General features: G+C 41.3%; 1 protein-coding gene across 1 annotated transcript in view; it reads left to right on the top strand.

Annotated features, from left to right (window-relative positions):
- GABRR2 (gamma-aminobutyric acid type A receptor subunit rho2) overlaps positions 1 to 14,161 on the top strand; it is a 32,015-nt gene extending 17,854 nt beyond the window's left edge. The window contains exons 4-9 of the mRNA XM_053974443.1: positions 241 to 464; positions 3,776 to 3,858; positions 5,133 to 5,273; positions 5,503 to 5,655; positions 6,261 to 6,457; positions 10,477 to 14,161. Coding sequence (XP_053830418.1) covers positions 241 to 464; positions 3,776 to 3,858; positions 5,133 to 5,273; positions 5,503 to 5,655; positions 6,261 to 6,457; positions 10,477 to 10,785 — 1,107 coding nt within the window. The 3' untranslated portion in view covers positions 10,786 to 14,161. The remainder of the gene's footprint in view (positions 1 to 240; positions 465 to 3,775; positions 3,859 to 5,132; positions 5,274 to 5,502; positions 5,656 to 6,260; positions 6,458 to 10,476) is intronic.
- The last annotated feature ends 994 nt before the right edge of the window (positions 14,162 to 15,155 follow it).

Below are 15,155 nucleotides of genomic sequence, written 5' to 3' on the forward strand. Positions count from 1 at the left end.
ACATTACTGGGTACTGTAAGAAATTCATTAGTTGGCTATGCTTTGTTTTGGCTGAAATTCTTTTGTCAGGAAAACCTACTGACAGAGAGCATTGACCTAGGAAAGAATCAGGAGTTGAGAGTGGAGAGATCTCATCTATCTGGTGGGAGTGACTTTTCCTTCTGGCGTGTCCTAATTGTAGAGTGCAGCACTAACAGTCAGACCTCTCTTCCTTTTCTGGTTCTCTTCCCTTTTTTGAAGGATTTCACCATGACCCTGTACTTAAGGCACTACTGGAAGGATGAGCGTCTCTCGTTTCCCAGCACCAACAACAAGAGCATGACCTTTGATGGCAGGCTGGTGAAGAAGATCTGGGTCCCTGATGTCTTCTTCGTGCATTCCAAGAGGTCCTTCATTCATGACACCACCACGGACAACATCATGCTGCGAGTGTTCCCCGATGGGCACGTCCTCTACAGCATGAGGTAATGGAGCAGCCCTGCCTCCCCTGAGCATCCCCTGGGGTTTGGCTGCCAGTTTTGCTCTAGGCTTGACTTTGGTGATCACCAGGATTGCTACTGCCAATCCTACTCTCCTGCTGCTGATGCAGAGCCCTGTTTCCAGAATGTCCAGTACAAAATGCTTTGCAGGAAACTCTGAGAATCCATGCTGTGGGCAGTAACAGGATAATCTCCTCCTGAGGGAAGCATGCCCCCAACTCTTTGCAGTCAGTGGAGGGCTTAGTCAAGCAGGAATGTTCATCCCAGGGTCAGTGTGTGATTAAACTGGAAGCTGCTGATATACCAGATGGTGACCTCTATAATTATCCTATTTTTCCTTCCTTTTTGTCTAGAATTTTTTTCAGTTGTGGTGCTTTCCTGTTGATGTAAATGTTTAAGTTTATTGAAGCTGAAATGGCAGTATTAAAGACATCCTGGTTTTCTAGAAGATTTGTTGGCTGGAAGAATCCTGAGGGATGCCTGTCATGACCTGCAGGGTTATCCATCCTGCGGGTATACACGGATCGTGACTGTGGGTTTGCTGGATTCTGTAATACACAAGGATATGAAGGCTTAATCCTCTAAACTTCTCTACCTTTTTGCAGATTATTAAAAATACCACAAAAATCACCACTAGCAAGCAAACTACCACAAAATCACCACTGGCAACTATACCCGTGATTAATAAAGTGACTGTATATCCATATCGCTCTATTGCAAATTACGATCAGCAATCAATAATTTAGCATCTATCAATCATGTGGCAACAGCCAATAACCAATCAGGGTATTTATACTGGTGAAGCAACTCATCCACAATACAGGTACACTTAGGACAGGCTGCTTGTGTGGGTGCACAGTACTGGTATCAAGCAATGCCACCATCAAGTGATCCAAATCATCCAACAGATGGAAGGACAAACTGAAACAGCCTCCAAAGTGGGATCAGAGTGAGACAGCAGTGTCTCATTTCAGAGATGCTCTGAGTCACAGGGTGTGGAGTCAGCCAAGAGTCCTTGGTGGGTGTCCAAGAGCTGGTAGAAAGTTCATGCACCAAATTCAGCCTTCTAAGGAGCAGAAAAGTATGTGCAGCATGGAAAGGTCTCAGAGGAAGGCTTCATCTTGGGTAAAAATTATGGCCTCCTTATATCCAGAGAGATAAGAGGGTGTAGGATGCCACCACTTTGAATTGGCAATAGATGCTAGTAGTTTTTATTTTTCACCTGTAACAGCTGATAGATAATGATGTTTTCTGTTCTCTCAGACCCTTTTTTATTTTCAAGATAATTTCCTACATTTTCTTACAATAAAATGCCTGTTAAAGCACTTTTTTTTGGCAGTTATTGATGGTATTTCAGCATGTCTCCAGTTTCTAGGTACCCTATCTGCATGTCAAAGAGGCCAGCTGTGCTTCTCAAGGATTTGTCTTGTTCCCAGGCTGGCAAGCCTTTCTCTGTCCATATTTTTCATCAGACAGTTTTTTGCTCAGTAGTTTCCCCTTCTAACCAGCCCACCTTTATGGCTGCTTAGATCAGCATCCCAGCAGATTTAATTTCCTTCAGAAGAATGAAAAAAGAAGCGGAGAAAAACACACTGCCAGAGGAGAAAAGCTCAAGAGCCCAAAAAAATTGGTATTTCCCCAGGACAGAAAACATGCTCTGAGTGTACAGTGACCTTTGAATATTTTGTAGCAAAGGATTTCTGTTCTAGGATCTTTCTGGAGCTTATTCATTTCACCTATGGTAAAATGATTTGCAAAAACTTGGAAAGGTTTTCTATTAAGTTTGCTTTTGTGATCAGTTGAGGAGGTGATGTGGCTATTTAATGTTACCCACAAGAGAGAAGCCTGTGAGTTAACCACAGCCAATTGCACAATTGTTAAATTGATAATTTGATATTTAAAATCCAGGGAGAAACAAAATCTCCATGGCATTTGGGCCTGGTGGTGTTTAGAACACTCAGAACAATATCCAGCTGAAAAAGCATGGGTGTCCAGTAGTGCTGGGAATGCCTTCTGTATCTTGAGATGTCTTCATGGGATTGGCAGTGGACTGGGGAGCATTTCATTCCTGTTTTGGGTCTTGGGCCTTCAAAGCCACCTGGACACTGCCCTCTAATTGAGGAATATCATATTGATGAGCCGAGTTTCTGTTCTGCCCCTGACTAACAAACTGTTATTGACCACAGGTTGTGCCACAGTTCAGGTGACACCGGAGAAAGAAAATAACACACTTTAATGAGACTGAGTTATACAATGCTTAAATGCTACACACAGTTAGGGAGGCCATTGTTGCAGGATAGCTTCTGGAGCATATCCCCAAAAACATTCTTTAAATTTTGCTCAAATGGCAAAATTTTGCTCTAGTTTTTAGTCAAAATGAACAGCATGTGCCTTTCAGGGATGATGAGTGCGTAGGTCAGGGTAGGATTAGGATCACAATCCCTGGAACAGAGGAGAAGTCCTTTATCAACATCTGCAATGCATCTAAAAAATGGTCACAACCAATGTAAGTCAGCCTCTGAAACGATGAGTCACAGCTGATTTGCCCCTCCTAAATCGGGAGCTCCACTGCAAATCCATCTGCAAGAGAAAGTTCACTGACCCACTGGAAAATTTCTTATGTAACATTGTGCACAACTGGACCAGTTTAAAAACTGGAGCTGTGATTGCTGCAGCTTTTTAGCTAAGACAAAAACTTAACAGAAGCAAATCTCACTCGCTGAAAACCAGCTGCACCCATTTTGCAACCCCTGCCCCAGAAATACACTCCTCTGATTAAAAGGGTTTATTGGGAGCTGTAAGAAACTGCTTTTGCCTTAATAATATGTGTACTGAAGGAATTTTGTGGCTTACAATAAGGATGGTCATATTCCTCAGGCTTGGGTCATTCTGGGAGTGACTATGAAGGGAACTGAGCAATAAGGAAAATGTGGAAACCTTAATTAAACTGCACATAAGGGAATATTCAAATGTAAATGGTGAAGTTACTTTACATTGTAGTCTTGTAGGCAAATAGTTGGATATAAAACACAGTGGAAATACCTTTACTGACATTAGTATAACAGTAACATCCAAGATAGTGCTTTAGTTCCTTGATATTGAAATTACATTTTTGGAGTTTCAGTGTATAATCCATCTAGCTTGAACATGGAGAGTTGGTAGGCATTTTCCTGTGGATTTTTTTGCAAACATCATGCAATATTTCTGGCTTAAAAGCTGCAGAATAATTATCTGTGATAACATTCTCTCTTGATTGCTCCTCATAGAAACCAGCTTTTCTAATTTTTGATTTCTAGGGTCACAGTGACAGCAATGTGCAACATGGACTTCAGCCACTTCCCCCTGGACTCTCAGACATGTTCTCTGGAGCTGGAAAGCTGTACGTTGTAGCTGTGTTTCTAGCTAGATGTTCTCCATGGCTGGCTGCACAAACATTTCACTGGACACATTTCAGAATACTGTCTATTCTAGAGCCTGAAAAAATAGTTCATCAGAGTTACTAGGAGTCCTGTTGACTCAGCAGTATTGACACTAGCAGTATCTAGTCCTTGTGCTGCAAGACCAGAATTTGCAAGGAAAACATCCTATGACATAATCCTGATCCTGCAAACACTGTGATCTGGGCTCAGCTTTGGTGGAGAAAGTAATGTGAACAGTAGGATTTTTTGGTAGACTTTCTCCAGTGTATAGCAAGACTAATATCTATTTTGAGGTCCTCCCATCTATTTAACTGAATGTTCCTCTGCAAAAAAGCAGAATCAGAATCAGAGGATAATTTTCACTGACCTTGAGGTCAGCTGCTCCAATACTCTGCTGAGAGCAGGGAGTTCTTCATGATGAGTTGCTTGGGCCTGTTTCCATTTCGACAAAGAATTATCTTTTGAGCAAGATAATTCAGGCTCCACAACTTTTCTCTGCAACATGCTCAAATATTTGGCAGCCTTGATCCTGAAAATGTTTCTTTTTATCTGCTTGGGCACAATCCTTTGCTGGACTTGCAGCCTTTGCCTCTTGTCTTTTCGTTCTCTGTTTGTCAAAGCATCTGGGCAAAGGCTGCTGCCACCTTCTCCAAGAGGGTCAGCAGTGCAGCAGCTGGACCCCACCACAGACTGCTCTTCTCCCAGCTGAACAAGCCCTGTACCCCCAGCCTCTTGTCCCCAAGCCATGTGCTCCTGTCCCTGATGACCTTGATAACCCTTTTCTCATTTCCCATTCCTGTTACTTAGTGAACAAGTTCTCTATGTTTTTCATTTATAATTTTAACATATTTCTGGGCTTTTGCTTCTCACCTGTCCCTTTTGCTTTTATCATTCTAAGATAGTTTGAAGTGTCCGTGCTTCCTCCTTCCTCTAAATTAAGGTGTTTTACCCATGATTATTTCCTGAGCTATTATCTATTTTTAGTCTGTGATGTTCAGAAGAGTACCATTCTAACTGTCATTTCAATGTGAAGTAAAACAAGGATTTGTTTTCTTGAATCTTGAATCCACATTTTTGTTGTTGTCACAGTATATTATATGACAAGATCTTTTGAACTCCTTTGTTGTTGGCAAACTTACTTGTGGCATTAGTTCATGCCAAAGACTGGTTGTATTAACTTTTATTGAACCTCTAAGCTAAAGTCACATCACATTGTATTTCTTCTTTCCCTAAGATGCTTACACTGATGAAGATCTGATGCTGTATTGGAAAAATGGGAATGAATCTCTGAAAACTGATGAAAAAATTTCTTTGTCTCAGTTTTTGATACAGAAATTCCATACCACTTCAAGACTGGCTTTCTACAGTAGCACAGGTATTGACCTTTTCTAATGTCATACTATTGCTAAACCTAATACTGTATCAACTGCTTTGAGGGGGCTCTTGGGATTATATCACTGAAGTGTAGTCTCCACAGCCTGTTTGAAAACTCAGTTTCTTGTTTTACTAGTCTTAGAAATAAAAGAACCAAAGACAGATCTTGTCTCCCTGTATCTGCTGTCCAAGCTGTTCTCACTGATCCTGGCTTTCCTCCTCTCTCAAAGGGTGGTACAATCGCCTCTATATAAACTTCACGTTACGCCGACACATCTTCTTCTTCCTGCTCCAAACCTACTTCCCTGCCACTCTCATGGTCATGTTGTCCTGGGTGTCCTTCTGGATCGACCGACGAGCAGTTCCTGCCAGAGTCTCTTTGGGTGAGAACAACTGCAACAAGCCATGGCTTGTGAAAAGCTTTGAATGTGAAGGTTTTGGCAGGAAAGGGAACTGTTCATTTTGATGGTTGAAGATATTGTGCAAGCAAATGGTGGTTTTATCTGATGGTTAATATAATGTATAACTTGCACTTTGTCTTAAGTCCTTCACTGTTTAACAGTCTTCCTCACTTATATGTAGCTCAGGACAGAAAATCATGTGGTCTTAAAAATGAAGCTGTAACACAGAATGGCACAGCTAGGAAACAGGAGTCCTTGTCACCATTGGTCTTAGCAGACCTGATCTTAGGATTAGGTGTGTAAAAATATGTTTTAACAGCATCGTGTTTAAACCCTGGAGTTTTAGGAGGGAGTTAAATGCTGTTTGTTAAATGCAAAATGTTGACTGCTCCTCAAAACTCAACCCATCATGAGCACAAAACTGTAGGCAGGGGAACAATTCTGCATTAGGAGAAGAGATACTTTACACACATGGCAAAGATGTTCATACTGAGCGTCGTGTAGGCCATAATTTCTGTTTTTCTTGACACAAAACCCCTTATGGCCTGTATCAGCCAATAACATTTCTTTCTCTTGGTTCTTTCCAGGGATAACCACCGTGCTGACCATGTCCACGATCATCACTGGGGTGAATGCCTCCATGCCTCGTGTTTCCTACATCAAAGCAGTGGACATTTACCTGTGGGTCAGTTTTGTGTTTGTCTTCCTCTCGGTGTTGGAATACGCGGCTGTGAATTACCTGACAACAGTGCAAGAGCGGAAGGAGAGGAAACTGCGGGAGAGGGTGAGAAACACTTTTGCTATGCACTTATTCCCCTTTTTTTTCCCTTACAGCTGATCTGGTCTTTATATTGACTGTCTGTTAATGGGAAAACATTGACAACCATGTGTGTAATTGGGTCTGTTTAGACCGCTCTACCTCAGGCTGAATTGCTAATACAGAAAACCAGGATTTGATCTTATGGATCTTCATAGAAACATCAGAGAAGAGAGTGTGAGCTGAGTGTGAAACAGTGCAACCTGGAAACGTGAGGGAGTGGCAAGAGGGGGAAAGTATAAAACCTGATACTTTGCTGCAGCTGCCACGATTCTTGTTTAGTAATCTAGAGGTGCTATTTGGTGCAAATTAATTTCCTCCCTCTGGAAACTGGAATTAATGGATGTAATAATGGAGGTGTTCCCCATCACCAAGCACAAACAACAATCAGCCAAGTTTATGCTTGTACTTCTTAATGTGCTATAAAAGGTCTTATCCTGCATCCCTGGAGTGTTTCAAGACCTGATGCATCCTGACCATCTTGGTCCTGTTACGAGCAGGACATAGGATTAGAGATGCCCTGAAGTCCTTTCCAGCCTGAGGTATCTTACAGACCTCTAGGCCCTTCTTTGTGATTAAACAAAGCACCATTGCCTTTTGAACACCAAGGCTTAGAACCAAATTTTTTTCAGTCCCCATACACCCAGGATATCACCATGTTTTACAGTTTCTTTCTTCCCAGTAGGAACACACATTAGCCTACTGGTAACCTACTGTATTTGACTCCTGGAGAAATTTGTATAAGCTTGTTGGAAATGCCAATGCAGATATCATCTTTCATACAATTTAAGCATGCTATTATTTCCCTCTATGAATTACTCTTTTGATTTTGCATGTCCTTATCTTTCCCTTCCTTTTCTCCCTATGACTTCCTTGAAGAACAGCACAAACCCCCTAACAGCCCAGCACCTCTCTCAGTTGGCATACTGTAAAAAAAAATGTAATTAGATACATTTAAAAAAACAACTGGATACATTTACCAGACTTCTGTGATGAAATTTTACCTCTCTTCAAGGCCTTCTCAACAGCATTATGATTCTGGAAAGCTGCTTGAACAGCTTCTGAGTATCTTAATTTATCTATGCCACTCCAGCCCCCACCTGGGGCCCAGCAGTTCTCTGCACTACAAGGTTGAGATGCTCTGGGCAAGCACAGTGACTCCAGTGTGTCTGACTTGCTGCATGTGAGCAGTGGTCTGTGGCATTTTAGCCAGTTCTGCTCAGGCATCCCATGTCCAAAGAATATGGTGTCTTGTAAGGTCATGGGAAGTAACAAGAAATATCCTTGCTAAGTTTGACTTGCCTAGAACAAACCTGTATTTTTTTTTTTAAGATGAAAACTCTTCTCCTTTATTTTTAACTGTACTGATGTACTTTATTTTGAACTGAGGGATGAACTGAACTTAAGAGGGTTTGTTAATTTTCTGCTAAGTTTTCTGGAATTTTTTTTTGTCACATCCAGTGATGGTGTAGCTTGTTATTTATATCATAAATCTGCCCTTTACTGAGTCTTGTACATTGAATGCTATATTCAGCAATTGCCTTTTTACTGCAAAAGGGAAAATATTGTACCCAGTCTTCAATGTGTGACAATATTATTCCTCAGTAGGGGAAATGGGAACAGAGATAATAAATAGCTTTTTTTGAGGAAGAAGCTCTTGAAGAAGCAAAAGAGGCATTTCTCACAGTAGATGCAGATCTTATCAGCCAGAGCTGCTCCCCAATGAAAGACCCCAAAAGTTCTAGTATGAACATGTAAGGCTGCCCAGAAGAGAGCTCTATGTTACATCTACATTAAGAAATTAAATGTGCCAGGGACAAAGACATGCAGTATCTAAAACTAAACCATTTCTCCCTGAAGATCACAGGAGCTGCTGTGAAATGCCCTTGGCAAAAGGTCTGTGGCCCCATGCTTATTCCCAGCCCATACCTGGGAACTTTTCAGTGCTTGCTGGGCTGAGAGAGGCCAGAGACCTTTCTGACACTTTAATAGTACTGTCAGCTGCATTCCCATGTCCAAAGGGGCTCTTTGACAGTCTTTGAATTATTATTGTAGACATAGGCTAAAAGTCCTGCAGGGTGAAATTAGGTAGGACACCCCTGCATGTACATGCCTATGTGAGGATGAGTGTAATTTTAGGTTCTGTGGAGGTGGGTTTCTAGCACGGCAGGCTCTCCTGAAGCCATGGGAACTCTAATTTGACCTGGGGGCTGACAGTAAATCTGCAGAATTGCTTTCTCTGCTGAGTCCTGCAGCAATTAGCTTGTTATTGTAACTGCTGTCCCTCACACACAGCCACCATCTCCTGGACCTGTCAGTTCATGATAAAGAGCATGATGTGAAATTCTCCTCTGTGGCTTTTTTCATGGTTTGGTTTTATTCTGGCATAGAGTTAGTTTCTTTTCAGTAGTGGTACAGTGCTGTGTTTTGAATTCAGTGTGAGAATAATGTTGTAACACACTGATGTTGTTGCTAAATTGTTTTCATCCTGAGTCAAAGACGTTTTTGTGTCTCATGCTCTGCCAGTGAGGAGGTAAACTAAAAATGTTGGGAGGGAACATGACCAGGACAGGTGACCCAAATGAGCCAAAGCGATATTCCACACCATAGAACACATTTCAAGTATTAAACTATTCTTATCTCAATCTACAAGTTTTATATTTGATTCTTCTCCACAACCCTCCGGAGTTCAGGGGGAGTGTGGGTTGAGTGAGCGACTGCATGATGCTTATTTGTCAGCTGGGGTTAAATCACAGCAGTCCTTTTTGGGGAGCTGGACTCTGGTTTTGTTCTGTTTTGGTTTGGTTTTGTTAGTTTTGGTGTGTGGGTTTTTGAAAGTGTGCCTGCTTAGAATAAAACATGTCTTAAAACCCAGTTGATGTTCAGTTGTACACATGCAGTGATCAAAAAAAGTAAAGTAAGAAGGTTACTAACTTGTCATGTTTTTCTGAACATAACCTGCTGATATGCTGATATGACCTTTTGGTTATGCCAAGAACACAGAAAATAATCCTTAAGTTGATTATAAGGTTTTCAATAAGCAATGTGATCTGTTGTTTAAATAATTTGAAGGAAAATCCTTGACTGCAGGGTTTTCCAATGGCATCCTGAATATTGCAAATTGATTTTATATACATTTTTACATATATATGGATTCAGATATATACATTTGTTTTAGTTGAACCTATCCTTGAAAACAAGTTCTTGGAAAACCCACACATCAAAGTTGGTGGAGTATTATTGGGTAAGGAAATTGGTCTGTGGGAAATCAGAGACAGGAACTCCTAGCAGAAAGGACATTTTGGAGTCAATTTTGTCAATGCATGCAAATACATAATCCATATTGCTGGGACAGGAAAACTGAAGGTTTTGAATGGTCGAAGACTGCATTTCCTCTTCAAAATTCTATCTGTATGCATTGGAATGTTTTAGACTTGTGGGATGCATGCTGGTGCTGCTGAAGTCAATACCAGTTTTGCTATTAGTTCCACCAGAGCTGGGATTTGACATTATGCTTTTAGCTGGTCCTCTGCTTGGTTTAAAATCAGATTTATGAAGAAAGCATGTGTATCTGTAAAACCAGAACTTGGACCTTTTCTTCCCATAACATGTACTGGATAAGCCATTTCCACAGATTAAACTGCATCTTGTCCATGAATATTTATAAACAGAAAGAATGAATAATAAGCAATCTCAAGACAGTAAGGCTGAACAACAGCTACCTAAGAAGACCTTCTGCTTAGACTATATGTCTGCTAAAGCATTTTTCTAATCTTTTCTGAAGCTGTTAGCTGTTTGTCCAAGCAGTGGAGATAAACACTGTTTCTTCCTTTTGAAAACAAGCAAAAAAAAAAAAAAAAAAAAAAAAATCTCAATCAAAAATTTGACCTCAACTGTTTACAAGCTGTCTGTTAAGAGAAAGGCATAATTTTGGTTGCTTACATGTTTTTCCAATATTCAGCTATATTTCTTGTTTATGTCTCTAGTTTTCCTGTTCATGTGGAATACCTCACTCGAAAACTATGATGCTGGATGGAAACTACAGTGAATCTGATGCCAACAGCCTGGCAGGGTATACAAGAAACCAGATGGTACCAGAAGAGGAAAAACCAGAAAAGATGGTTGTGCATCTAGCTATGAGCAATGAATCTAATTCATCAAGGAAGAGAGGCCTGAAGGGCCATGTGGGCTTGCGCATTATCCAGAACACCCATGCAATTGATAAATATTCAAGGTTAATATTCCCAGGCACCTATATATTTTTTAATTTGATATATTGGTCTGTATTTAGCTAAGCATGACGGCACTTCTGAATCAGAAGATGTCTACAAAACACTTTTGTTGGTACTTTTTCTTTTTTTTTTTGTCTTACCTGGACACAATGCTAGCAACCTGATTCCTGTATTGCTTCTTTGAAGTGTAGATGGGAGGAAAAAGCCCCCAGGAGGCAATTCCATGTGCAGGCCTCATGGAGGAACTTGCTGTGCTGGTTGGTTTCCAGCCCACCCCCTTGCCCCCGTGTGCTTTATGACACATGCCATTTCTCATACTTGAAAATACACGTCCACCATACAGCCAGAAGGTGCTGGATGCTCCTTTTGGGCTGGCCATATGGGTGGTGCCTGCTGTGCAATGGACAACCAAAGACAATGCTCATGTGAGCTGTAAGGAGTTAAAGAAATGCAACTTGTGTGGGGAGATCTGGACAGAGCTTCTCCTGTAAGGAAACTGAGTGAACACTTTCCTTTACTTTTGAGAAAATTATTCTGTTTTTTCCTTGGCATATAAACATAACTTTTTTCCATTGTTTTGTGAAGAACACCTCCTTTAAGGGTACAGATTCTGCTTTCTGTCTGGATAGGACCTGCATCAGTACCATTAGGCTGGCCAGGATCAGCTGGGCTGGTTACAGAGCACAGGTGGTATGGTTGTGTCAGCGGGGTTTTTTCTAGATTACAAAGTGCAGCCCACAGACAAACTGTATATCCCTATGTGCCTCTCCCAGTCAACACAATGCCCTTCTGTTCAGGCATTTGGGATCAAAAGGGATGCATGTCTGCCAGAACCTCTCTGCAGAAACAGAGGCATGTCAGAGATTAAATGGCCAAGGATAATACTGTGGGTCTAAGGTCGATGTAAGTCCTTTGAAGCTGCTGCACAGCATTGTAACATGCTTATGTGCTTGGCAGTTCTTTTCCTATCCTATGATATCTCCCCTTCCTTTGCTAACAACACTGACAGCAAAACCCAAATGTAGAAACATGATAGCAACAAGACAGCAATGCTCAGGTTTGTGTGCTCCTTATTTTAAGAAAACACCATGACTTTTTGGCTGTCGTGGAAATTATGTACATCAAAACACTTGTTTACCAAGCTGAACCTGAGCAGTAGGGGCAGAGCTTGAAGTGTGAAGAGCCAGGACTGAGGTTAGAATAAAGAAAAACCAAAAAAAAAATACTGTTGTAACCGTAATTATTTGTCAGCACATGAAATTTTCTGCTTACATAGCAGGAATTCTTACATCCTAAACCTCAGGGAATGTAGAAAGTAGCAGAAAAATGTCAACTCTTGGCTGTCAACAATACCCAGCTTTTCCCTTGTTCATCAAATATTACTGCCTAAGTCAAGCTGATGATGGCACCGATTTAGTGGAAATAAAATTGATGAGAGAAGCTAAAATCAACAACTATGTTCCTCTTTAATCAGCCATGTTAATAACTGACATGAATGGAGTTCTGTCTGGTCATAAAAGCAAGAAACCACAGCCCTGAAATTGCTGGCAAGAAGAGGAAGGGCAGTGTCTGAGGGGCAGGATTGCCTAGCCTGCCACGTGTCTCCTGAGACACCAGGAGAGTGCATTTATCCATGGAGCTGAAACCTGGATACTTCTCACATTGACAGGTGGAGAACACTACAAGAAAGACACAAAGAATATTAAAGAAATAGACCACTCACCTTTTGAGAGGCTAAAGCCTGGGCATAACTTCATTCTTCAGCATTAACAGTTTTGAGTGTAAAACAGGAGCCAATGTCCCAGCTGGCAGCAGGACAGTTGCAGCAGAGGGACCTTTGCTGGGGAAAGGCAGCAGAACTACACCATGAAGCCACCAGAGAGTTGAGGGAGTGAGAAACTTGGTTCCTGTGCTCCCCTGTTTTGCCAGTCTTTCTACCCACAGCACGTGCAGTTTAACCGTGCAGTGCCTCAGCTCCTCCATCTAGAAAGTGAGGAGCGCTAGGATTCGCCTGCCTCATACGGTGCCGAGGGGCTCAGCAGGCTCGGATAGCACGCGTGTGGGGATCCTGTGATTTCTGAGCAGGTCACCCCGTGGGAATCCAATTTGGTATTAGTTACCAGTGACTTCTTCAAATGCATCCTCTGACCCAGTCCAGCTGGAAGAAAGCAGGTATCTCCCCTGCCTTATGATGCTCTTACAACTCCCCTGCATTACAATGATATTAAACCAGGGATAAGTGCAGACAAACAGCCCGAAAGTGAGCGCTGTCGATAAATAATGTCTCCTGGCATACAAAACCCAGGAAGTTCTAGTGCTTTACTTTGCCATTTCTTTTTACTACACCTCCTGTTCCCTTAGAAGTTATGTAATGGCAAAGATGTCCTTTAGGTCCTATCATCTTCGTAGTAGTTCTAATGTCTAATAGGCATCTTTTGGAGATTTTTGTTATTTTATCTGCCCGTGTACCTAACTGATGGAAATTGATGTCTGCTTTTGTCAGCCTATAAAACCATCAAGAGGGTGTTTTTCCACTAAAGTGAAAAAAATCCCTCCTCTATCTTAGGCATTACTCAAGCTCATTATTAATTGAAACAGCAAATTAAAAGTATAGATGCAAATAAAGCCAAGTCTGCTCCTTCAGTCAGCATTATGAACTGTATTCTTCTGTTTATTCAGAGGAGACTGGCTAGGCATGAAGTTAGAACAAATATTTGAAGTGTGGTATTGACAATGTATGTCACCTTTGATTTCCCTCGGATTACAAGGGACTCTGTGAGCATTGTCTAACTTCCAGTTGCCAGATCCCAAAACTAGTGTTTTGAGAGAGAGTGCCTGAAGCTGGGCTCTGAATGCTGTTTGATGGATGCAACCCAATTCTCTGAAGCGCTGAGCAGATGGACAATGAACCTACTGAAGGAGAGGATTTTCAGAAGTACACAGGAGATTTGGGCAAATTGAGGTCACAGATGAAAATGCCTTCTCTGGACAACTTGGTCCAATTGCAAATGTTGGCTCTGCTCATTCTAGGTCTAGCTCCACTGTAATTTTACTTCTAACCAAATCATGGCTTTGAGAAAAAGTAACTGTATAGATATGTGCACATATGCATAATGTGTATGCAAGCATAGTGTATAACAAAGGAAGATGCTGGGATGTGTACCTATGTTCAACAGTGTCCATATGTGAAATTGTAACATATTCTATGTAAATTACCATTTATTATGCCCAGAAAACTTACTATGTTGAATGGAAAAAAGGCTCTTATTGTCAGTCAGGGGCCAAGAAATGAGCCAAGAAATATGGGTTCTCTTACATTATTTTTCTGAAGAAGGAGGTGTTGAGAAGATACAAGCAATGCGGATGCTAAACTTGCACAGTGGGTACAATCCACTGTGCTGATTGCTGTAATCAAACCTAAAAAATAAAATAACAGATGGAAAGGATGGAAAAGAGTCTATTTCATGGTGTGAACTCTAAAATGTGATTTTAATTCTGTTTGGAAATCTGTTACCTGTAAGCTGATACCCAGGGACAAAGGATTTGAAGAAACACCTCATTTATAATTGATTTCAAGTAAAAAACATTTCAAAAGGTGGGAGAACTGTAGTGGAAGCATGTGAGTACTTTGAAGTATGCAAAGCTCTTTGGGAAAAGGTATCCGTTAAGCACAGTTGTAAGCTATGGAGACCTTTGTGAAAACTGCAACCCACAAATGAAGAAAGTTTAATAATTGCTTTACAGTTAATGGGATATTTTCAAAAGAGCAAGTGGCAGGTATGTATCTCAATCTCCATCTGACTACAAATGAGAACTTCTCATTTAATTCCTGCATTGTGCCTTTGAAAACATTGTCTCCACAATGGAAGATAAAACTGCTCCGAGGTCCCAGTTGCCAGATCTCAGCTATTATCCCTAATGCAGACTTATGGAACTAAAATAAATGTGCATGGGTGAGACTGATGCCTGAACCACTGAATAATGGTTATTGTCTGTCAAATTTCCACAATGGAGAGATTACAGGAAGGTACAGCCTAACTAAGTGAGATACTGCCCTGCTGAAATGTAAAAGAGTGGAAAATTTATTTTAAAAACAGCAAGAATTTAGCACTATTAAAATTAAAATGTAATCCACTCTCACATTAAGCTGATTAATTGCTTTGCACAAATGTAATTTGAAATAATGTATCAGGGTCATTACTTTCGTGGTCAGAGGAATTATCATTTCAGATGAAGAGAGAAGGGGAATTGCGCACAAGCACGGAAAAGGTGCTGCTCCTGGCATCCAGCTCTTGTGGAAGGACAGGAGCGACCGCCAGGGTGGGCAGGGCCTGCTGTGGAGGCAAGCGTGAGGGGAACCAACTTCCCCAAGGTACTCAGTGCCATGTGATATGTGGGAATCACGCATCACATGTGGCACTCCTTGATTTGGG

The sequence above is a fragment of the Vidua macroura genome, chromosome 3 (assembly GCF_024509145.1).
Source record: "Vidua macroura isolate BioBank_ID:100142 chromosome 3, ASM2450914v1, whole genome shotgun sequence".
Taxonomy (NCBI): domain Eukaryota; kingdom Metazoa; phylum Chordata; class Aves; order Passeriformes; family Viduidae; genus Vidua; species Vidua macroura.